The sequence below is a fragment of the Acyrthosiphon pisum genome, chromosome A1, assembly GCF_005508785.2.
Source record: "Acyrthosiphon pisum isolate AL4f chromosome A1, pea_aphid_22Mar2018_4r6ur, whole genome shotgun sequence".
NCBI classification, from domain to species: Eukaryota; Metazoa; Arthropoda; class Insecta; order Hemiptera; family Aphididae; genus Acyrthosiphon; species Acyrthosiphon pisum.
Genome location: NC_042494.1, coordinates 91,249,491 through 91,273,992, shown reverse-complemented (window position 1 = coordinate 91,273,992; position 24,502 = coordinate 91,249,491). Strand labels below are relative to the sequence as shown.

Genomic DNA, 24,502 nt, shown 5'->3' with positions numbered 1-24,502 from the left:
GGCGTATTTTGGAATTTTGATAGGGGGGGGGATACAATATATAATAATAGGTACACTCAATAAATACGAATATAATATACATTTTTAAAATCCGCTAACTTGTTGAGATTATTGTAGATCAAGGTGAAATAAGAATTAATACAAATTGTATAGAACCTAATAGCATTAAATTTTTTTTTATAAATTCATACTAACGACAATCCCGTGTTTAATACGATAAACAAAAAAAATAGTCACAATACAAAATCCCGTTTTCTATTTTTTGGATGCTCAACTCATCGATAACCTTATCTGGCATGATTATTGTATTGACCGGTGACATGCCAATAAAGCCAACACATTAAGAGAACGCTACACCCGTATGTGTTGTCTCCGTCTTACACAAGCACGACAATACGACATAGCAAATTGTCGTTCACTATTCTCAATAGTGTGCTTTTGGTTTTGATACTAGAGTGAAATGACCTATTATCAAACTTTTAGGTAAAAACATTATCTTGGTCTTAGCGTGAGCGATTTTTTAATATTTTAATTTTCAAGCGAGATATGAGCATTTTTAATTTTTAATATTTCACATACCCTTACTTTTCTCGAAAATGAAATTATCAAAAAATCGTCCACGCTAAGACCCAGATAATGTTCTTACCTAAAAGTTTGATAATAGGTCGATTCACTCTAGTATCAAAACTAAGAGCTCACTATTGAGAATAGTGCACGACAATTTGCTATGTCGTGCGTGTGTAAGACAGAGACAACACACGCAGGAGTAGCGTCCTCTTAAGGGTCCGTATTACAATAGTTAAACTAATGTTAAACCGCGGAATTCGACTGATAAAATCAGTTGGTTAAGCGTAACCGAGGTTTAAACTGTGATTGTAAAACGGGCTAAGGGCCCTAAGTCGGTTATAATAAACAAAGTATATAATAATTACTATTTAATTTATAGTTAATATTCAATATTAGGTAGAAAAATTGATAAAATATTTACTCCTGTGATACTATTATATCCTATACTATTTATTAGGTAAGATTAAATACTTAATAAAAACTTGAAAAACATCGTTCAGGTGTATAGCAGTTGATAAAGGCAAAGTACAAAATATTTTCAAGAGTTCATGAATATTTGGATAAAACTTTTTATCACAAACATCTAAAGCATGTAGGTAACCTAGAGGTGAATACAATGTTTTCAGTCACTAAAAATAAACCCATGCCCTATGGTAAATATACAGTCTTCACTCTTCGTGGTAATTTTGTTTTATTTACCGACTATTTATCGGGTTTATTATAAACATTCATGCATGAAAAATAATTCGCAGAAAATTCAAAAATATAGTATACCATACCACCATAGAGGTATAATATGTTTTTATTCTCCGATATTTATGCCACGAACGACTAGTGGCGTATAGTATATCAAAGCGGTCAAAATACCACGGCTAGAACATTTAGAAAACAGATATACCTACTTAAAACTTAAAAGTAGTATCATATTGAGAAATACAGAAAATAAGTAAACTTAGCTTCACAAAAAAAAAAGGTCAAGGGGGGATCTGTCCCCCATATCCCCCCCCCCGTAAATACGCCACTGCTATTAGTATAAGGTTTATATCACAGTCGGTATTGTTATCTATTTTATACGTCCATAGATTTTTCGGTAATAGTCCGTCAACCATCGAGAAGTAATTTTGTGTTTTTTATTACAAGTCTTTGTAAACATATAACCATAATAGTCTTTATTCCGTATACTCAACCTAATAATACATGTAACGCTGTCTTGTTGTATACTACACCGGGGTGGCGGGGTCAGTGATTAACTGAATATATTATAGTAAAAACAAGTAACAAAACAAGGCTAAATGAACAACACTCAAAACATGGATTATGGAAAGTCGAAAAATACAGTACAAGAAATACGAAGTCTGAAGTATGCTCAATGATAACACTGTGCATATTTTTTTAAAGGGCAATGTATAATTTATATTACTTATCCGCAAGTATGCAACCAACAGAAAACTCGAGGTGACGTCACAATGCCATATATAACATTATAACATAGCCCATAGGTAACATTTAATCTTATTCTCATACAATGCAGTATGGACATAAACACGAGGCGGTGGTGCACATGCGCGAACTAGGACGAAAACACCGATTGTATCGGACATTCCTTAAACCCTTATTATACTATGGAGAAAGACTGGTCATTGGTCAACTTACTGGCTGCAGGACGTGTAAACTATAATGGCTGAAGAATGTTTGCGAGGCCGCACGGGTGGCGCGTAGTCGAGTGCTCGAGAACATTCTTGCGGCGGCATCCCGCGATACGTGCCATGTGGCGCGACGATTGTTTGAAAATATTCGAGTGTAGGTACCCTCGTCTCTCACGATGCAATATCGAGAATATTCTATCGCTCACCACAATAACCTCTCGCCTCTCGGGAATCGAGCGTTAGCCCAGTGTTGATAATATATAACTTTAATTTAAATAATCATATTTTATATACATTTATCTAGATACAGATAAAGATTACTGCATTTAACATTTATCTAGATTGAAAAAATAAAATCCAACTTTTATCAGGGGGGGGGGGGTGTGCAAAATTGTCCTTAAAATCGTATCCAGCTCGTATAGGGCTCCAGCAAAAACCGTTTTATTACACAACGTAGACACAGAGTACGTCTAGTATAATATTATACAAGATATTATGCGCAGCGTACATTATATTTCACGCTAGGTATGCAATGCCGATTGCCGAATGCACAAAAATATCACTTTTCACAAACTGAACGATGTGCGACGATGGAGGTCGGTTTTCAATAATATTATTAATTATATTTTTGTAATGTTTTTTTTTTCCCCAGAAATGACAACGGTAAGGATGGTCGACGACGGCAAGTCATACCGATAATTTTATTTATTTATAATGCCATAATGGTACAATAATAATGATATTTGGTTTCGGGTAAAATAATAGTGGTTTTGGGTAATAGTTATCGACGAAGACAATCTAATTGTCGTCGTCGATAACAATAAATTGTTTATCATCGACGACGATCGATGACGGGACGCAATTTAGCTATAAGCCTATAACACATTAACACAGTACCTAACACAATTACACACTCGCACACAATACATATAAAATTATATTATTTTATTTTTCGTAAATTTATATTTTATAATACTTTATTTTGTAGTTGTGATGAACCACGAAAATAATCAAAAACCCAATTTATTATATAAATTACACAAACTTATTTTGGGGATTTTTTGGGGGGGAGATCCGCGCCTATTCACACGCCAAATTTATTAAGTGGGCTTGAGTAGATGAAAAAAAGTGACATTTAGACCAATAAGCTAGGCAAAACTGGAGGAATTTAGTTCGACGGGTTTTAATTTTGAAAACGGGTAATGATTGATTAACAAGTTTACTAGGTTTTTCCAGAGGTGATTTTTAATATTCCAATTATTTTTAGTTTCGTGATGACATGATGAATAATATAAATACAAAAATATCATATTTTTATTCTTGGATATCACAGCTAAAAAAATTAATATTTAAAATTGCCTCTGGCAAAACCTAGTAAACTTGTTAATCAATCATAATCCGTTTTCAAAAAAAAAAAAATCCGTCAAACCAAATTCCTTCAGTTTTGTCTAGCACTCTAGCTTATTGGTCTAAAATTCATTTTTTTTTTCGTTGACTGGAGCCCCCTTAATAAACATTCCTTGGATTTCCATAATTTCATCAAGCAAATCCAGGACAGAGCAAAAAAAAATTTTTAAATATTATTGAATCATATTAGGTACCTATTTAAGAAAACAAGTAATGACACATTATTTTATAAATCCAATGCAAAAATAATAAAAATAAGTATTATTCGAAAATTTTATTTATTGTTTAATAAATTATAAATTATAAAATTAATACTTTTTTCAATTATCAAAAATATTATGTTTCAAATTAATTTCTACCTCATATTATAAATCTCCAAGTTTCAGAAGACTCATCACGAAAATTGCATTTTCTTTTAGGTGCCATAATGACTAAAAGTGAAATACGCTACAAATACAATAGAGCATTACTGATGTAGGAACCTAGGGCCAGTTGTATCCAAGGTATATAGATAGTATTAGACATGACAAATTATATAGGTATCATTACAGTTGTACTAATTTTGCGCAGAAGATACGCATCTTCTTCACCTCCGGCCTATATCGTAGTTATCCACTTCTCATAGGTTGATTTTGTTCTATGTTATATATGTATGTACATGATTGACAGCCAATAAAAAGTGGAGAACTACATTACAGGCGAAGTAAAGAGCGGAGGATGCGTATCAAAATGCTGTAATGATACCTATATAATTTGTCATGGTGTTAAATAATATAATATTATCTATAAACCTTCAGTTGTACCGTCTACGGTTAAACTCCGATTACGCTTAATCAGCTGATGACAGATTATTTAACCGGGCAAATTCAGCCAATTAAATTTCGGTTCACTTTAATCGGAGATGGTACAACTGAATACTGATACAATAAATTGTATCTAATAGCCATTATTCTGTAACATTACCCGTGTCAACTGTCGGTAAAATATAAAATTAAAACATGTAAACTAGTAACTCACGGTAACAGACAATGCACGCGCGGTTGTTTATTCACCTCGATTCTCGAATTTTCCCAATATTATTATTTTATAATTAGCCTATAGATTTCGTATCATTACATTATCTCATATAATATTTTGACTCTCAATTAAAATTATTATTCGAAAAAATTGTCAAAATTGAACAATTTTTTATTTTTTTCCCAAAACCGGGACGTAATAAGGGGTCCCTAAATTTATTTTCGGGACACCGGTACACCAAGTCAAAAACCGGTGACAGTTCTGGCTTTCCGGGACGTATATGGCAACCCTACTTATATCGTACCCCGACCATTAGCTTGTAAGTCTATGGCTGGTACTTGGTAGCGTACAACTTTGTGGCCGTCATGCTATCCACTCCCAGCCCACTGCAGTGTCCAGTCCTGTGTAGTAGTTCATGCTAAAATGCACTCGATAAACAACGGAAAAACTGTCACGGTGACATGAGCGAATTGTCGTATGACTTACTCGTTGTATGTGCTTCGTGCGGCAGAGGCATTATCAACGCCTAACCAGGAAGTTCTTTTCAGCTGAATTGTTTGAAAATTGAAAGTATCCGGTTGAAAATAAAGGGTTAATGAAGTATACCGGCATGAGGTGTAGTCGACGGACTCAGTAATTTTCTTGCCTTTAACCAAAATATCAAAAGTCTTGTCACTGCGGGCTATAACGAGATAAGGTGTAAGCGGGCTAAAGTGAAGTTTGAACCTGGTGCGCAGATTGTTTATGAAGTGTGAAGGTTCGGGGTACAGGGGAGGTCAGCGTAGTGGAGACAAAAATTCACCAATTCACCATGCATGGGTACTAAAATCACACAGTGCAGTGGCGCCGAACTCATATATATATCATATTACGCGATTGCTTCAGTTCTTAAATTTAGATGACTGGAAAGTAGTGGTGGGTGGGTGGGGAGGATAATAATTTTTTTGTTTGGTATTTAAGAATTTGTTCAGAGGGAGGCCCGGAGGGGATGCAATAAGTAATAATACACAGACCCGTGGGGTGCCCCCTTTTCCCCTGAGTATTGGGTCCCGAACAACTTAACAACCTAACGACAATACACGTATTATACATGTTTCATTTTTAAAATTCCCTAAACTTATCAAACTAATTGTTTATCTAAATATTGGAAAAATTACTAATCTTTGATTTTACTCAACTGCATAAGTAAGATGTGACTACAGATTTTGTAAGTAATATTTATCAGTTATATATCAGTATTAAGTATTGAAAGAGGTCATACTGATGAAATAAATATTAAAAAGATTATTGCTGATTTCGCAAATGCTCGGAAGAAAATGTTTTTTTAATACTTAAATATTATAAAATATGTAACAGGTATATTATTATATTACAATAGTAATAATTATTTTTATTTTTATTTCTAGTGTTACATGGTCACATGGAAACTAAAATTGTTATTATACCTATTTTATTGTAAATAAATTCAATACATCCACAAATACTATCCTATCTAAGAAGTAAAGATTCCCATGATGTAAAGTCAGTCCGACTTTTTTATGTATCTCAAGAAAGAGGGGCCCATATGCATTTGTTTGCACCTGGGTTTTTGACTCTCTAGTTACGGCACTGAATATAGTAGGTACGCAAATAGAGCGATTAATTTGTCTTGTTATTGGTTTAGTGACCTATCGGCTATCATCTATCTGTTACGCCACGCTATTCCGCAATCGTAATTTTGTCTTTGAAATGCAATGAAATATTATATAGATGACATTTATTTGGCGTACTTACGGAGAGTGTCATGAGGTTAACCCCCCCCCCCCCACAACCCATTCACAATATTTTTACGCGCCCGTGTTTTTGTGCTTCGATAGTCCCCCTACATATTATGTTCCTAGAAATTATCCACAACCCCCCCCCACCATTGAAAATTCCCGAGGACGCCACTGATAACATTCGTAGTAATTAAGAAGCATCTGTGTAGATATTTACTAACTATTATCGTACTTCGGCTTATAGAATCAACGCAGTCCACAATCAATTTTTTATAGCCGCTATATACGGGGCGCTTCAAAAAGGATGCACCGATTTTGAATGACTGTAACTCTTTATTGAAAAAAGTTAAGTAAGTACAGAAAAAGTAAATATATTTTATAAATCCTTACATTCTTAGAAATGTTAAATGTGGCCACAACCAATTCTGTATTTCATGTTTGTATTAGGAAACTTATTACATTTTATAAAAAGTCTAATATTTTTAGATATGGTCAATGGTCAGCAGGTAGTTAAGTCTTATATTCTTATAAATAAGTACAAGAATAAGTTTAGGAATTAACAAATTCCTAGAATCAAAAATGCATTATTTAAGGACACGAGGAGCATGCTTTTGGAATCACACTGTATACGATATAATATACGATATATACAATGTATACGATATTACGATATATATATAGGCATATAGCTTGCATTATTACTTTTTTAGACCATAATATCCATATTGTATAATGGGGCCATAGGGGTAAGTATTGTGCAAACTGTTTACCCACATTTCCATGTGGCGATACGACAACAAAAAAAAGGTAAAAATAAAATATTATAAAATAGGCAGTTGCAGCCTAACGTGTTGTTTATGTCGGAGACCGGTGAATTTATCGGCCACCCCACGATAACCTTTTAGCTGTGTTTCGGCTCAAATAACTATTGCTGAATATCGATGATAATATTATAGTAGACAGTAATTATTAGCTTATTACATATCAATAAAATAAGCAGCATACACAGGACTACAGGAATTGTGTGTGATCGTATTGGTACGAGTCATTTTCATTCTAACCAGTTGATTCTATGAAACATTTTTAGATTCTGAGCGGATCAATTAATGTATTGATTTTACAATGATGTGCATTTTTTTACCGTCTGTAAACATTTTTGTTGTCAATTACATTATTAGTAATAATTTTGGTCTTCCCTATAATGTAGCCGTTTTCGACTGTAGTGTTGGACTGATTATGTTTATAAACCTCAGTCTACTAAAACCAAATAGGTACCTATAGGAGTCCTAGGAGACAAAGTTTGGTATCAAAAATTTGAAGCAGGGTACTTATCGGTTATCGCGACTACCACGCCGGTGCCGCGACTACCGCGACTACTCAATTCTGTTATCTCGACTACTATAGTACTATCCAGCACGGTTGTAGATATTTAATAAGTGTTATAATAAGTGCCGCTAACTGTGTAATCACTGCCTATATACTACGACATAACTTACCCTGTAACCTACTAAAGGTGGTGTCGCATAGCAAGTCGGGGGATATTTTCGATTTGCGGAGCGGAGTGCAGATACACGCGTAATCACTGCAACTTTGAACTACCAAATATTCCCGGAAAATTACCGTTAAAAAATTATGGAAGTTCAAAGTTGCAGTGATTGCGCGTGTATCGACACTCGTCGCTCCGCTCCGCAAATCGAAAATATCCCCCGAATTGCTATGCAACATCACCTTAAGTAGTTTACAGGGTAAGTATTAGGTAGGGGTAGGGTAGCAAGTAAAAGGTCATATTACTTATCTAAAAGAAATCCCCATAGCAATGCTATTAATAACCACCATTCATTACGTATCCATAGGTAGTCGCGATAACCGATAAGTACCTGAAGCGGCTGAAGCAGTAATAAATATTAAATACTTAAACATATTTACATAATATATTATATATATACAGTCCTGTAAAGTATTTAAGTAAAAGTATTTGAGTAAAAGTATTCCAGGTAGAACATCATTTTCTTTTTTTTTCTTTTTGATACGCGTAAATGCATAACGCTAGGTAAATTTTAAGCAGTCCACTATTTTTTTTTTTTTTTTTGAAATATTTTACTTTGTTTATGGCTAATTGACACAATTAATAGGAAATTAGACGACATAATATACTTTGATTCAATTATAGGAGAGCGGGAAGTTTTAATAGTATCTATTATTTATTATTGCTACTTTTTCATCATCTCTTTCGTTTCCCAAGATTTCATCGTGACTTGGAATTCATATCACGATAGTTAAATAGCTAGAATTTATTAGGTTATGAAATTGATTTTGGATTTTTCTGGCAATCTCATTAGGCGTGGAAAAAATTCTTTTATACACCGACGTTTACAAGATTCCTCAGAGTGCTTAGTAAGTCGCTATTAGGATGACTGCTTTGAGTATGAGTCTTGTTCTTAAGAGGTCCAAAGCATGAGCAATTGCCACAGACTCTGAGCCTCAGCTGTGTAGATAGATCAAGAAATAGAAAGTCCCAACATGTAAACGTAATCTTGCAATACTACAGCTGCTCCGACACCATTTTTAATTTTTGATCCGTCAGTGTACCTATATTTCGGTAAAATCGCGATATTTTGAGACGATTGAATTGTAGATGTTGGTTATAAATGTATTGGAGTCTTTCTTTGAAAGTTTATTAAGTTCTCTGTTGAAGTAATTTTATAATATCCAAGGGGGTGTCTGCGTGATTTCATTTTTAATAACATCCAGGTGTGAGAAACGAATGTCCTCTACGGATTTTTTTAAATATATAATATCAGATTTTAATCTAAAAAAGAAAAATCTATTGATCTATACTGACTATGTCACTATGTGTAATCAATGTACATGTATTTATGCAAGTAAGTTATTGTAATAAAACAAATGTACCTATTTACAGTTATTTCTTTGATAGTCCCAATTCTATGTTATTTCTTTTTAGCTATACACCTATTATGAAAAATTATTTTTTTGTAAACAATTTTTTGGTATTTTGTTACTTTACCGGACACCCTTTTTTTTGCAATTTTTTTTTTTAGACTTATGTAGTTAACTATACTGAGAACGATGGTGAAGTCAGAATTTGGCGGTCGGACTTAGTTTCGAAGTTATAGCTCAATGAAGTTCGCTATTTTACGATTTTTGCACGTTCGCGCGTCACTAGTTTACTGCACGTCTGCACCTATTAGGTACGAATATTAGTTTTTTTTCGCTCTTACCTGAAAACTCGATAACAATTAATCTATTATTATAATAATTGTAGTATAAGCTTAGTGCCTCAGTACATAAGGTTCATTAGTCATGTTGCCATAATATAATATTTATCAATCGGAATATAATATTATGTCAATATGAACGAGAACGACTTATCTAGGCTGATCATTTTTACCACGGTATTCTGTTTTACCTCATTTTATTTGTGTTTCACGCACGGTAAAAGCGCAGAATAATGGTACTATTATGATAGTAGTATCTATAACCTATATTTCACTCAAAAACTAAAAAGTTAAAAGTATAATAGTAAAATTGAACATTTTAATAATTTTGTTATAAATTTTAGAATATGTTATAAGCCGGTGTGTTGTCATCTTCACTGTTCAAGTCGTATTTGACGCGGACATGTACGAGTATGTCTAATTATTTTTTTTTATTAAAGCCAAGGTTTTCGACTATAGCTGCAAACAATATGTACAAATTTGAATGGTAATTGATTTGCTATTTAAGCCCCGGGGGGGGGGGGGGTTAGGGGCCGAGCCTCTATAAACTTATATTACTGGTCATCGAGTATAGCGACCGGAGCCGGTAGGCGAAGGGAGGTCTCTTGAGTGTGGCGACCGGAGCCAATAATCGACGAGAGCCACTAGAAATGTGTTACTTTAATTAACAAGGTTAAAATTATTTGTTAGGTCGTCCGTCTGCCCGCAGGGCAGGCATGCTCTCCCCCCCCTGACCCCGAAGGGCTCGCCTCCCTTCCCCCCATTGGTTTGCCATTTAAGCCCCGGGGGGTTTGGGGGCCGAGCCCCCATCCAGCGAGAGGTCCGCAAGACCTCGAGTTTGGCGACCGGAGCCGGCAGGCGTAGGGAGCTTCTATATAGAGCGTTGAGCGTATGCGTAAAAACTTAGAATTCGAAACTGCCTGAGCATATAGCTTCAAAACGAAGTCTGGCTATCTAATTGTGATTGCACCGTCGTTCTTAACTCGTTGAAGTACAAAGGTTTCGAAAAAAAAATTAATATTCGTAATAGGTGCAGTAAACTATTGACGCGCGAAAGCCCAAAAATCGTAAAATAGCGAACTTCATTAAGCTATAACTTCGAAACTAAGTCCGACCGCCAAATTCTGACTTCACCATCGTTCTCAGTATAGTTAACCACATAAATCTAAAAAAAAAAATTGCAAAAAAAAGGGTGTCTGGTAAAGTAACAAAGTTCCGAAATCTGAATTCTGAAATTTAAAATTTTTAACACAGTGTATAGAGAACCGACCATCCGGGTATTGATAAGAGACCCGACCATTCGGGTATTGATAAGCACTACTATAAGCGCAGCGACGAGTGCCGCAAAACGTGTTATCACTGCACAATATACTATACAACATTTCTTAACCCTGTGACCCACTTGGGGAGGTGTTGCATAGCAAATCGGGGGATATTTTCGTTTTTAATTGTCCGAGCGAGCGCAGCGAGCGAGTGACCCCGCTCGGTGACTCAGTGCAACAAAAATGCAATTTTCTTAACCCTGTGACCCACTTGGGGAGGTGTTGCATAGCAAATCGGGGGATATTTTCGTTTTTAATTGTCCGAGCGAGCGCAGCGAGCGAGTGACCCCGCTCGGTGACTCAGTGCAACAAAAATGCAATTTTCTTAACCCTGTGACCCACTTGGGGAGGTGTTGCATAGCAAATCGGGGGATATTTTCGTTTTTAATTGTCCGAGCGAGCGCAGCGAGCGAGTGACCCCGCTCGGTGACTCAGTGCAACAAAAATGCAATTTTCTTAACCCTGTGACCCACTTGGGGTGTTGCATAGCAAATCGGGGGATGTTCAGTCAAAAATACTTTTAAAAGTTAATATATAATATATCAAGTTCCGGCGCATGCGCAGTATGTACATATACACCGTCTCTATACACAGCGAATTTTTAAATAACCGACAGTCACAGTGCCGCCACACCAGCGTCACCCATAAGGCCATAACCGGTTGGAACAAAGGAACTATTCATGTTCATTTTTCATGGAAAATCAGAAATCGGACAAAAACCTCGCTGTGGAGAAATCACGTTTGTCGAAATGTCATCATAATGTGTTCTGTGGCTCCACTGTAAGGGAAGATCAAAGAAAACCCACCCATCCACTCATCAATCAGGGCGTCCAGCAGTTGCGGCTTGCGGTTCCATACTCAATTACTGGTATGTTTACTGTTTACTGGTATAGTAGTAATACCATAGAACAAATACTGTAGTAGTATTTATTTGTTTATATGCCTACACGGCTACCATCTTGGCGATCGACGACCGACGTCCGACGAACAGCCTGGACCGGTGGCTGGTTTGTTAGTTTATTCAACCTTAGTACCTTACTAACCCTACGGTCTAGTAACCTTATTACGTAATACCTAATAAGTAATAACTAATAATTTTACTCCGCGAAGCAGGTTCTTACCAAAATACTGAATGTCAATTATCAATGTAGGTATATATATTATTATTTTAATTTTTCATGGTATTGCCATATAAATATTATGTAACGATATTATAGTAAACAAATTTGGTATTTTGGCCATAACCAACGTTATCATGACGTTGTCCGTTGCCCGACACTGTAGTTGTAGCGGCGCAGCTTACGCTGATTCGTTCTTGCTTTTTTTTTGACATTGTTGTCATTTTATGTATAACACATGACTTTTGTAGGTGACGTGACGTCGTAGAGCCTTGTTCGCCCTGAACACGTTAGTTTCGCTTAAAGCAATATTTTCGATCATAAAATTAACTTAATTATATTTTTAATACTTGTAGTGCAACGTTGACTCCGAAAATCTGCTGTCCGCCGGGTTTGGCCAACTGAATCGGTGGATGTCGTTCACCGCTCAGACGAAATTGAATTTCGTCGAAAATCAATAAATAACGATGTCCGCCTGTCATTGGTCCACCGTTCGTAGCTGACAACTTTAACCGCTGCCCGGCTGGGTGCCGCCGTCTGATCGTTTGGTTTTCGCTGGTGCAGAATTCCTCAAAGAACCGTTCAACATGAGCAACAATCAGATGCATTTGCACAGCGAGAACTTCGATCTCTGCAGACTCTGTCTGTTAGAACCGGAATCGAACAGACACGTAAAGTTTATACACATATTCACTCCTAGTAATGGAGAAATTAATATGAATCAACAGTTGATAGACCTATTAGGAATCAAAGTTCGTACCATATTTTATAAGAAAAAAAAAATTTTAATCAAATAATTAAATTAATATTTTCATTGTTATATTTAGGTGGAGAAGGACGATATAAAACCAAAAATGATATGCGAAAAATGTCATAGTTTATTAGTGGACTTTATTGAACTGAAGAAGAAAGCGGCTGAATCTCAGATTGTTATCAATTACATTGCTACGAAAAAAGTATGAGACTTTTTAAAAGTATATTTATATATTTTAACATATGCACCTACAGAATAAGATTTAGGTTTATTTATTTTTAAAATGCTTCAACATAATATGGTATGTTTTTATAAATTTATGTTAGTATATGCCTATATTAGTAAGCATTAGCTTAGTCAAATTATAAAAACTCACATCTAACATATGTATTTAGCTAAATCTCTAAAATAGACTAATTTAAAATTGTATGATTGATATTTACTCATTTAAGAAAATGTCATACAAGTATATAACATAGCAAATGTATGTTCAGTGATAAGTTTTGTTAGTTATAATATTAGAGTGAATTAATTTTATTAAACAAATTTAACATTATCAGTGGTTTTTTAAATGTATTATTTTATTTTTGAAGCGATGAAGGTATAAGTAAAATATTTTAATTTTAAAATGCTTTTAACTATCTAACTAGTAAATTAAATTATAAAAAAAAAAAAAAAAACAGAAAACATGTTTTACGTTTTATTTATAGGTAAATTAACTCTAATATTAAAACTAATAAAGCTAATCGAGAACTGCTTAAAAAAAAATACTATTATTACGCACTTACAGCAGAATCATGCGGTGATACGTCCTCTTAAATTTTTCTTAATAGGGTTTTAAAATCTGTATTGGAGTTATATAAGTTAATTTTTTACTGAAAAAGTAATAAATTAAATTATTCAAACATCAATATTTGAGTATAGTATTTTTTCAATTATTGAACTTATGTTCTAGATATTAGTTTAATAAAATTTCAGTTATTAATTAAGTTAAGTATTATTAACCAAATTTCCGTAGTTCATTAACATTAATCTTACTACATTTATTTAACTATTAATCATAACTGATTTACTAAACTTAATTACTTCATATATCCAATAATAATTATTTTTTTATTGTATAGAACTCAATTTAAACTAGCATTAAATATCAACTAGGTCTTGGCCTTCTGTTTCACTTTTTTGAAATAACTAAATTCGACTAAAGTATTGATGTACAATAATTATAAATAATAAATAATATTCTATTAATCCTATAAATTATAGACAGTTGAATAAATACAGTAGGGCTAAACTTGATTTAAAATTAGATGTCAATAAACATTTAAAAATTACAAAAATTACCAATCACACCCCCAACTTAAACTTAGGTATACCCCAATAATCTCATCTGTCACCTAAAACAATTGAGTATTTGTACCTTTAATTAAATTTAAATATTAGTCTACAGTAATAAAACATAAAAATTGAAGTTATTTTTGAGATCATTTTTTTTTTTAAATTTAATAATCCATAAAAGAAATATCTAACTAAGTACCATTATATAAAAAAATAAAATATAAAAAATGTTCTGAAGAATTTTTTTTTATAAAAAAGAATAATATTTTCCTAATACCTACTTATACTCCTTTTCAAAAGAGAACATACCGCTTTCGCACATGTCGAATGATTCGATTGGTGCGTTGAGAACCACGTGATCACGCTAACAATGGGAAATATATAAATAATTGTGTAGCTAAAAAAATTAAATTTATAACTTAGGATGTCAGCGCACTATTTGTTTTATCTCTCTGGCCCACACGCAACATGGACAAAACACATTTACGCAGAATCATTTTTTCTATGTTTTTTAAGTAATCCTAGAGTAAAATCACCCATTACAAAAAAGATGGAGAATAATATTTTTGAGGGAATGTCATATCCTTTTGTCTAAATATTGTCTCAAAACAATTTGAACATCATTTAAATTAACAACATTTTTTTGTTTATTTGGAAAGTCAAATAACAATAAAACATAAAATTGATATGTCATTCCCTCAAAAACATTGTTCTCTGTATTTTTATAATGGGTTATTACTCAGAGACTACTTAAAAACAGAAAAAATGATTCTACGTTAATGTGTTTTGCCAATGCTGTGCTCCGGCCAGAGAGAGAAAACAAATAGTGCGCTGACATCCTCTTAACACCTAAAGCTTGACAATTTAGTAAAATATCCCTCATAAGATGTTTTATTTGAATTTATAGAAAATTCAAACTTGAAGCTTAACAGCTTAACATTTGTTATGATCATTTGAAATTAAAATTTAGACAACATAGATATTCAGCCGTAAAATAATTATTATCCTTAAACAACTTTTGAATTTTTTGTTATTATTTGTAGAAACTTAGATAACATTACAATATTACTTTTTCTTTTAATGTTGAGGAGGTTCCCTGGCGTGGTGGGAAGTGTATCAGGAAGTGTATCATTAATACTTCAAATTTAATTTTCAAATAGGTACTATGCAATTTTCTACATTTTAGACTTAAATTTAAGCTCTTTATTACCTAGTGCTAACTTGGAAAATAATTAAGAAATAGTAAAGGTACTCTGATGACACATACAAAATTTGTGTCCCTACCATAGACCTTATACTAATAGACGGATCATGCCTGATTGGTGGGGTAGAGTGGTACGGTCGAAAGAATTAGTATTAATATAAGACAATAGATTTAATTATTCAGCAATCGTATGTTTTACATATGGACCTGTCACTACTGCCTATGTGCCATGTGGTTTAGTGCTTTGTGAAATGCTACCTGTCATGGAATGTGTGAACTACAAAATCTTCTATTTATAAGTATAAGATCTATGGTCCCTACCTATTTAAAATACTGAATAAAACAGTATAGGGCTTTGCCCACCTTACTACCATAAATCAACAAACATTTCATAACTAACTGATTAGACTTAAGTTTTTTCAATGTTTCAAGTTTCGACTATTACCTCAATATATATTTTATAACAGTACCTATGTAATGCTATGTAAAAAATAATATTTATTTTCTAATGTGGCTAAAATAGTAAAATCTGTTCCAAATTCTAACTATTAATTTAAAGGTTAAGCAGACACTACAAAAGATGTTTAAGGGGCCTCGCTATGTCATTGATTTAAGGAGAATCATCTAGGCAATTTCTAATCTCGTTTTCGCTACCCGAGATCTATGTGTTAGTCATAAATGATTGTTAGTGAGAGCGGCGTCTATGCGGGTCAATTGTAGCGGTACAGAGGGCTCTCGCACTCACATGTCAGTATGTAATATTGAGATCATGAAAAAATATTTATTTTTCACTCAAACATACGATTCTAGTTCCAACAATAATTCGCAACGATTAACTCGATTTGTATTCTGAAAAATATTCTTTTTTTCCACAATATGTACGAGGAATCGATTGAGGCACATTTTACAAGTGCATAACATAGAAAATTTATGCCCAGCAGATCACGTTTAACTCAGTTAATTTAAAAATTAGAGTGAATCAACCTATTATGAAACTTGATGGTAAGAGCATTATCTGTGTTTGTATTTTTAACAATAATTTAGGTTCTAAGTGAGTAGATAATAACGCATAACTTACTAAAATATTGAACTATCATAAAAAACCCACTTACAAACACAAATAATTTACTTACCATCAAGTTTGATGATAGGTCGATTCACTGTAACTTTTAAACTAACGGAGTTAAACGTGATCTGCTGAGCGTAAATTTTCTATGTTATGCACTTGTAAGATGGATATAACAAATATCTGTGTAGCGTCTTCTTAATTTTGTAGTCAATATCGATATACCGTTTAACGGTGTGAATAGGTTCATGGTATAAATAGCTATAAATTAATCTAAATATTTTGAAAATTTCATTGTGTATAGAGAATAATATTATATGTAATAGCGGAAAAGTTTAAAGTCTCCACAAATAGTATCTTTTTGAATTACAACAAAATAACCAATAAGTAGTTAAAATCATTATTTTACATTTAAATATCCAATTTTGTTAACAATTGAATTCAATAAAATAAAAATTGTGCAAATTTAATATAATTAAGTAGGTATATCAAATTGTTTGTATTTTAAATTTACTGTAAGAACAACTTATAAAAAACCCGAGAAAAAAACCTTGTATTAAAGCATGATAATGACATATATTTTTCAACATTTATAGCTAAACGCGTTCTTCTGAGTGTAAATTTTCTTTGTTACGCACTTGTAAGACGAAGACAACAAATAGGAGTGTAGTGTCCTCTTAATAACAATAATAATATATTAGGTATATAATAATAGGTATATAATTGATAATATAATAAATGAGATAAAAAAAAAAAAAAATGTTTTTGGAAAAAATTAATTCAACCTATTATTTTACTTGTAAGAAAATAAACTAGTAATTATAATTAAATATATTTTGATAATATATAGATTGTCAGAATCCATTTGTATTCAACGATTATTCTTGAATTTAAATTTAATACATCTATTACAGTACCAGCTTCTTGATTATAAGGTACATTTGCGCCTACTATATAGCTGAGTATTTTTGTTTGTACTATTTATACTGAAATATTAAAATATGTTACTCAAAATTAAATAAGTAGCAATTTGATTTTTAGGGTTCCGTATGGTAAAACGGGACCCTATTACTAAGGCTCCGCTGTCCGTCCGCCCGTCAGTCACCAGGCTATATCTCATGAACCATGAAAGTTAGAAAGTTGAAATTTTCACAGATTATTTATTTCTGTTGCTGCTATAACAACAAATACTAAAAATCCTAGAATATATAATATAAGCAGTGTTATCAACATCTTTATAGCTGATGATAGTACGGAACCCTTTGTGCGCGAATCCGACTTGCACTTGGCCGGTTTTTAATATAATATATTATTATTTGAACTTTATACACCCATTACCAAATGTATAAGGGAAAATATCGATAAAACTTACAAGTTACAATTATTATTTAAAAAGTTATAAATACTGTATTTATTTTGTCAGACTTTATTCTATACAACACAGCTTCATTATACCTATATGGGAATTTTGTTTGGGCTTTATATGTAAGGAATAATATAAAATGGACAACATAGTAGATAAGCAGTCCAATTATTACTATGATTAGTACCTATGTTATTTGTATTGCTTATACAATTTAATCTGTTCTTTTAACATATTTAATTAATATATAGTATATATTATACCTACATATTAAGTATACTTTTGATTCAAAGTAATAATTTACTATCAAAAACCTGAATGGATCTATTCATATAAATTCAATTTGCTTGCCCACCTATTGAAAAATATATAGGTTCGGCATCACTGAATAAATCGTTATGAACAGTTAAACAAAGTTTCTAAAGAAAAAATATCAACCGTCTACAATAACCAAAATATCCTGGTTTAATTGTATTTTAATGTTTTATCCTTATATTACAAAAACTATAGTTAACTGTATTATCTAGGTATTTATAATTTGAAACTACTTCTAGATATACTTAACTTAACTCATATTGTATATTTTTTATACACGGCTCTATTAAAAATAATAAATTCATATTAAGAGGCTGTCAGCGCACTATTTGTTTTCTCTCTGACTCACACGCAACATAGACAAAATGCATTTACACAAAATCGTTTTTTCTATGTGTTTAAGTAATCTTAGGGTAAAGTCACCCATGACTAAAAAGATAGAGAATAATACTTTTGAGGGAATGGCATATCGATTTGTCTAAATATTGCCTCAAAACAATTTAAACATCATTTAAATTTACAACATTTTTTTATTTTTTTTGAAAGTGGAATACAAAGTCAAATAATAATAAAATATAAAATCGATATGTCATTCCCTCAAAAATATTATTCTCTATCTTTTTTTTTAATAAGTGACTTTACTCTAAGATTAATTAAACGCATAGAAAAAAATGGTTTTGCGTAAATGCGTTTTGTCTATGTCGTGCGTGGGCCAGAGAGAGAAAACGAATAGTGCGCTCACATCCTCTTAAATATACAATATACTAGATAGTGACTATTTACTTAGGTTATAAGATAATTTGTGCTTTACAAAATTAATATTGTCTTCTACCAATACCTATTGGAATATGGAGCCTTCAGAACAGTTGATTAAATATGTTCCTAATTGAACTGACAAAGCCATTAGGCTAATCCCAAAAGAATTGCACATTAAAATTACTATACATTTTGTTCATAAACAGGCTCTATTTTTACTTTTGAGCATGGTATTAATTAATTCCTAAACAGCTCTGTTTACTATTATTATTTATCTTTATTTGACACCTGTTTGACACATACAATACCATTTATTGTCATTTTTAATTTTTATTTTCAAATAATCAACCTAAACAATATTTTCTATTATTAAATGGAATCTTTTATTAACTATTTTATTTTACTTTAAAATGTATTATTATAGATATTAACAATAATGTTAGTGAGTATTAGTTTTTATGAACTAATAAGCAATTCAGAATTGATCACTGATCTAAATTTTAGTATTTATTTATTTTAATTAGTGAATAGATACCATACTATATTAATATTAGAAATATACCCTTTTACAAATGTACAATTAACGCTTTCTAACCTTAATTAATTTTAAATTATTATGTTTCTGATTTTAGTTTGGTGGTGTTACTATTCCTGGAACATCTAATGCATCTTATTCAACACCGGATTCAAAGAATAAAGAAGTGGCTACTAAGAAAAAATCATCTTCATTAACCAATTCTCGATCAATATCAAAAAATTTAAATGAAAATAATTACAATATAAATGGTTGCAGTACTAGTAGTAGTATTAACAGTAATAATATACAAGGTGATTCTAGTCGCTCATTTATTACAAATCATTCAAAATCAGCATATGTTGATAGTGAATCAGATGATGAAGATCCATCTTGTTCAGTAGTAAAAGACCCTGTTGAAATTGTTGATCTATTATCATCAGACAATGAAGAAACTTGTAAAAGTAATTTTAAAAATGAATCTATAAATGAAGCTGAAAAATTGTACTACTGTTCCATCTGTCAAAAGAAGAATATTTTGAACCATGATTGTTCTCAACACAATAAATCTTTCTTTACTTGCTTGGTGCCTAATTGTAACATTCTGTCAAGATCAAAAAAAGATTTTACACCACATTATCGACGACATATTGGCTTATCTTCAACTGCAGTTATGTGTCGTCGTTGTTATCAAGAAATAAAAAAAACTGACCGCGACGCCAGTGGTCATTATCACATTCGCTGCCGTACTGTAAATTTATTTAAATGTTATGCATGTAGTGTTGTATTTAACAGCATGGAAGAATTTGCTTATCACAAATTAAAATCACATAATGGCCGATTGATGAACTCGTTCGGTAATTATTTATGTTTTCATTGTGAAAAATCGGCTCCAGATCTAACAACAATTATTGAGCACACTAAACATTGTCTTGAAATTCAGGCTAAAAATATAATTGAGTACGGTATGAAACTAAAAGAACCTACAGAAAATGAAACTGAATTATTACCGGTTAATAAAAGTCCTTTGAAAAATGTGCTGGAACGTAAAAGAGGAAATGTGAAAAAGATTCCACGTTCATCGACACATATACTTTTTACCTGTTTAAAACCTTCGTGCAATCTCATCTTCCAAAACTTTAATGTTTTTAAATTTCATCATCGTGAACATTTTGAATTAGGGAATTCATTGATGTGCTGGCAATGTTGTGTGCCATTTTCTACTTTAAATAATCTTAGAGGTCATCAAGTAAAAGGTAACTGTCGTATTCCTGGCATGTTCAAATGTTATGAATGTTCTGAACAATTTGATGATCTTCAAAGTTTGAGTATTCATAAATTTACCTTGCATGATGGTGATTTAATATCAAATAAAAAAAATAATAAGAATCTTATTTGTGCATATTGTCATAAAGGAATTCTTATTCATAACTTCAAATCTCATTTGATCGCATGTCAATACAATAATGTAGAAACAAATTCAACAATAAAACCTAAATCTAAAACTACCTATACTAAAAAGTATAAAGGTCCTTATAAATGTATAATTTGTAATAAAGTGTGTCTTACAGCCGCAGCCTTATCAAGTCATGTAAAGATTCACAATCCATCTCCACCAAAAAAAATTGCAAAAAAAAGAATGAGTAATACATCTTTAAAAACTGATTATCTTGGATTGGGTAATTTAAATAGTCCAAATTTAAAAGCTGAATATCTTGAAGTGGTCAACACTTGTAAACAAGAACCTGAAGAAACAAATCAAAATAGTACTTCTCACTTTGATGAAGAAATTGAATCCATCATTGAAATGGCCACCGCTGATGAAAATAATGAAATAGATGCTGAAATGACTACATTATCTGATCATTATCTAAGTAATGAAACAACAGAATCTGTTAATCATGACACATACACAATTAAATGTACTAATTGTCCAAGAAAATTTAAATCAAATTCAGGATTGGCAAGACATTGGCAATTTTGTGATCAGCAAAATACTTTGAAAAGTAAACCTCAAAGATATTATTGTACTAAATGTAAAAAATATTTTACACGTCTAACGTTTTTTCAACATTGGAGACTATATCATGGAAAGAGACTTCCATATCATAAATACAGACGGTATTCTTGTAAACAATGTCCCTTTAAATTTATGTACCAAATAGCTTTAATAATGCATATTGAACATGAGCATGGTGTAAAAGATAATACTGTAGCTGTTACATCTAATGTAACTCCTACTAACTATGTAGAAATGTTACCAATTATATCTGAAACAACATCATTGGCCAACAATATCTCTGAAACGACATCAAATGCTAACAATATCCCTGAAACAACATCAATGGCTAGCAATATTCATGAAACAACATCAAAAGTCATCAATATCCCTGCATCAACATCATTGGCCAACAATATCCTTGAAACAACATCAATGGACAGCAATATTCCTGAAACAACATCAATGACCAACAATATTTCTGAAACTACATCATTGGCCAACAATATCTTTGAAACAACATCAATGGCCAACAATATTCCCGAAACAACATCAATGGCTAACAATATTCCCGAAACAACATCAATGGCTAACAATATTCCTGAAACAATTATGGAAAATAATAAGGAACACAATGGACACATTAAACAAAAAGCAAATGAAAATACATTATCTCAATGGCCTGATAACAAAATTAAAGAAAATATAACTGAACATAATACAAATGAAGAAAATATTGAAATCATTGACATAACTAATAATAATGATGATGGAGAAAATGAAACTGATGTTTACACTGCTCAAAGTATAAATCAAATTATAGATCATTTGAATGATAGTGAAACAATTGATCTCCTTTATGATGAAGATACAATGGTAGTTGAGCATGCATACTCAATGAATGTTTCAGAAAGTACCAACAATTATATTGACAAAACAATCACTGAAATAGATAAAAATGAAACAAGTATATCTTCTGTTGTGGAAGAAGAGAAGACAAATTGTTTGGGCGGTGAATTGGTTGCATTAAACGATACTGAAAATGTTAATCGTGTAAATGAAAACAAAATCAATAACTCTGTTAAAGCACTCCCTTCTTCAAATGAATAAAAAATGGAGGAACAAATAAATAAATTAAAATTTTTAAAATAAATTTTACTATATTTCACAGACATGTAGTAATCAGTGAAGGTAACTGTATGAAACTTTAGTAAAGTGTAATGAAAAATCTCTTATTATAACTAAAGTTAAAAGAAAAAAACTCCTACACACTGAAAATATTATAATTTTATTTGATTTTTTTCTGGATAACCCATTTTTTTTTTATTATTATTATAATGTTTGTTGCAACTAATTTTGTGTCATAAAATTATTTAAGTTTTTGAAATAACTGTATTTTAACTGGAAAAACAGTTAACTTAAAATACAATTAACATTTTTTATTATTATTGAATTTAGTGAATAAGTTTAAACATAAAGTAGACTACGTACTGATTTTTATTTAAATTTTGTATTCCTAAAATGCCTTGTGTATTTTTTATTTTAATACGTATTCTATAAACTATAGTACACCAAAATATCTAAATGAGTTATGATTTAATAGCTTTTCAATAAAATTAAAACAATTAGTTAATTTTAAATGTATGTTAATCAACTATTATTTTGATTGTAATACAAGATTATTTTGAATAAATATAATTATTAAGTATGGATTTTTAACAAAATAAATAAATAGCTAAGCTTTTATAATGGTATTCAGGCTTTTAAATGTTTTTTTTCTATACAAATGTATACTCAATTCAAAATAAGAGCGGTACCAGACAGCTGACTTGTGTGCATGGACGTAGCTTTGATCTGAATGCCAAACCTTGTGGTTTACTTGGTAGGAGAAGCATCTGTGTGCCGCCCGGACAAAAGTTGGTCGACGCCCGGTGATCTTATTTTAAATAGAGTATAATATATTGACCTAATATCTTAGACTTGTATCATTATTTTTTAAAATATAAATTACATGTAATATTAATAAAGTATCCACCTCTTAATTCTGTATACCTAAGAATATTTTATTAAGTATAACGTTTTACATTTCTATATTTTTTTTTTTTTAAAACTTAATTAAATATGACTTAAGTATAATAAAAATACACATTTGATATATCAATATTGAACAAAATTAAATTTATTAATTAGTATTTTACTAAGGTTGTAGTCTATACTTAGTGGCGGATCGAACTTAAATTTTAAATGACGTAATTTCTTATTTAATTATTTACCACCAGCACACTACACTTATAAAGTATTCTAAATTATATTATAATTTATTTATTTATACATAGCAGAGTTAAGATGTAAATAAAATAATGTGGCCAAACCTTAGCATAGACTGACGCCACTGCCATCATAGATATTATAGAGTATTATTCTTAAATATCTATGTCTGCCACCACCCCTTTGTTGACGCAGCTGCATCAAAATTGAGACTTTCGACCCGCCACTGTCTATACCTAGCATCACAGACGCAAAAATAAATTTCAGTTCTTACTTATTTTTATTTTTATATTCTTAACAGAAAATTAATAGTAGAATGTATAGTATTAAAATAATGTTATATGAATATATTATATTGTATTAAATTTCTTGTAAAATCGACTTCAATATAATATTTTTTTAACAAATGAACATATGTGTTAAATATTAATTATAATTTTATATTTTACTTATGTCTTATAATCAGTGTTTGATTTGAAGAGGTGGTTGGTATTTGCTTAGGAATAATAATCATTAGCAATGCACTTAAAATTACAGTTTTTGTGCTTTTAATTTTAACCACGTTAATGATTAAACCAGTCTTGTAAATTGCTTGAGTAAATGTATACTTATACTTTTTAGTGTTCAACTATGTATTTTAAGTTCTTTCTTAAAGTATCTGTATTTAAAATCAAATAACATTTCTTAATTTATTTTCTATTTTCATTTAAATCAAGTTGAGAAGAACAAAATATTGGAATTATATTATAATCAATTGTCATTATTTATATATAATAATATAATTTTTTATGTGACTTATACTCATTTAAAAATCCAAATACATTATTAAAAAATAGAACAGATGAGTACCTAATT

The 24,502-nt window shown here is 31.4% G+C and overlaps 1 protein-coding gene across 4 annotated transcripts; it reads left to right on the top strand.

The window, feature by feature from the left end:
• Positions 1–11,889: 11,889 nt before the first annotated feature.
• LOC100161941 (zinc finger protein 33A) lies at positions 11,890–24,058 on the top strand. 4 transcript variants are annotated; one of them, XM_029487764.1, is made up of 5 exons: positions 11,890–12,099; positions 12,322–12,359; positions 12,427–12,822; positions 12,898–13,026; positions 19,499–24,058. In XM_029487764.1, the coding sequence occupies exons 3-5, from the start codon at positions 12,658–12,660 to the stop codon at positions 22,487–22,489; spliced, it is 3,285 nt and encodes a 1,094-aa protein (XP_029343624.1). In that variant the 5' UTR covers positions 11,890–12,099; positions 12,322–12,359; positions 12,427–12,657; the 3' UTR covers positions 22,490–24,058. The 4 variants fall into 4 exon arrangements, with proteins under 4 accessions (XP_029343624.1, XP_001946201.2, XP_029343625.1 ...); XM_001946166.5 differs by lacking the exon at positions 12,322–12,359; XM_029487765.1 differs by lacking the exon at positions 12,322–12,359 and having other exon boundaries at positions 11,890–12,103.
• The last annotated feature ends 444 nt before the right edge of the window (positions 24,059–24,502 follow it).

Excerpts from the sequence above, each read along its gene's own strand:
- LOC100161941 (XM_001946166.5), top strand. The coding sequence starts at position 12,658 with ATGAGCAACAATCAGATGCATTTGCACAGCGAGAACTTCGATCTCTGC. Across the intron at positions 12,823-12,897 it reads TAGACCTATTAGGAATCAAA|GTGGAGAAGGACGATATAAA; the intron begins GTTCGTACCATA and ends TGTTATATTTAG. Across the intron at positions 13,027-19,498 it reads ATTACATTGCTACGAAAAAA|TTTGGTGGTGTTACTATTCC; the intron begins GTATGAGACTTT and ends TTCTGATTTTAG.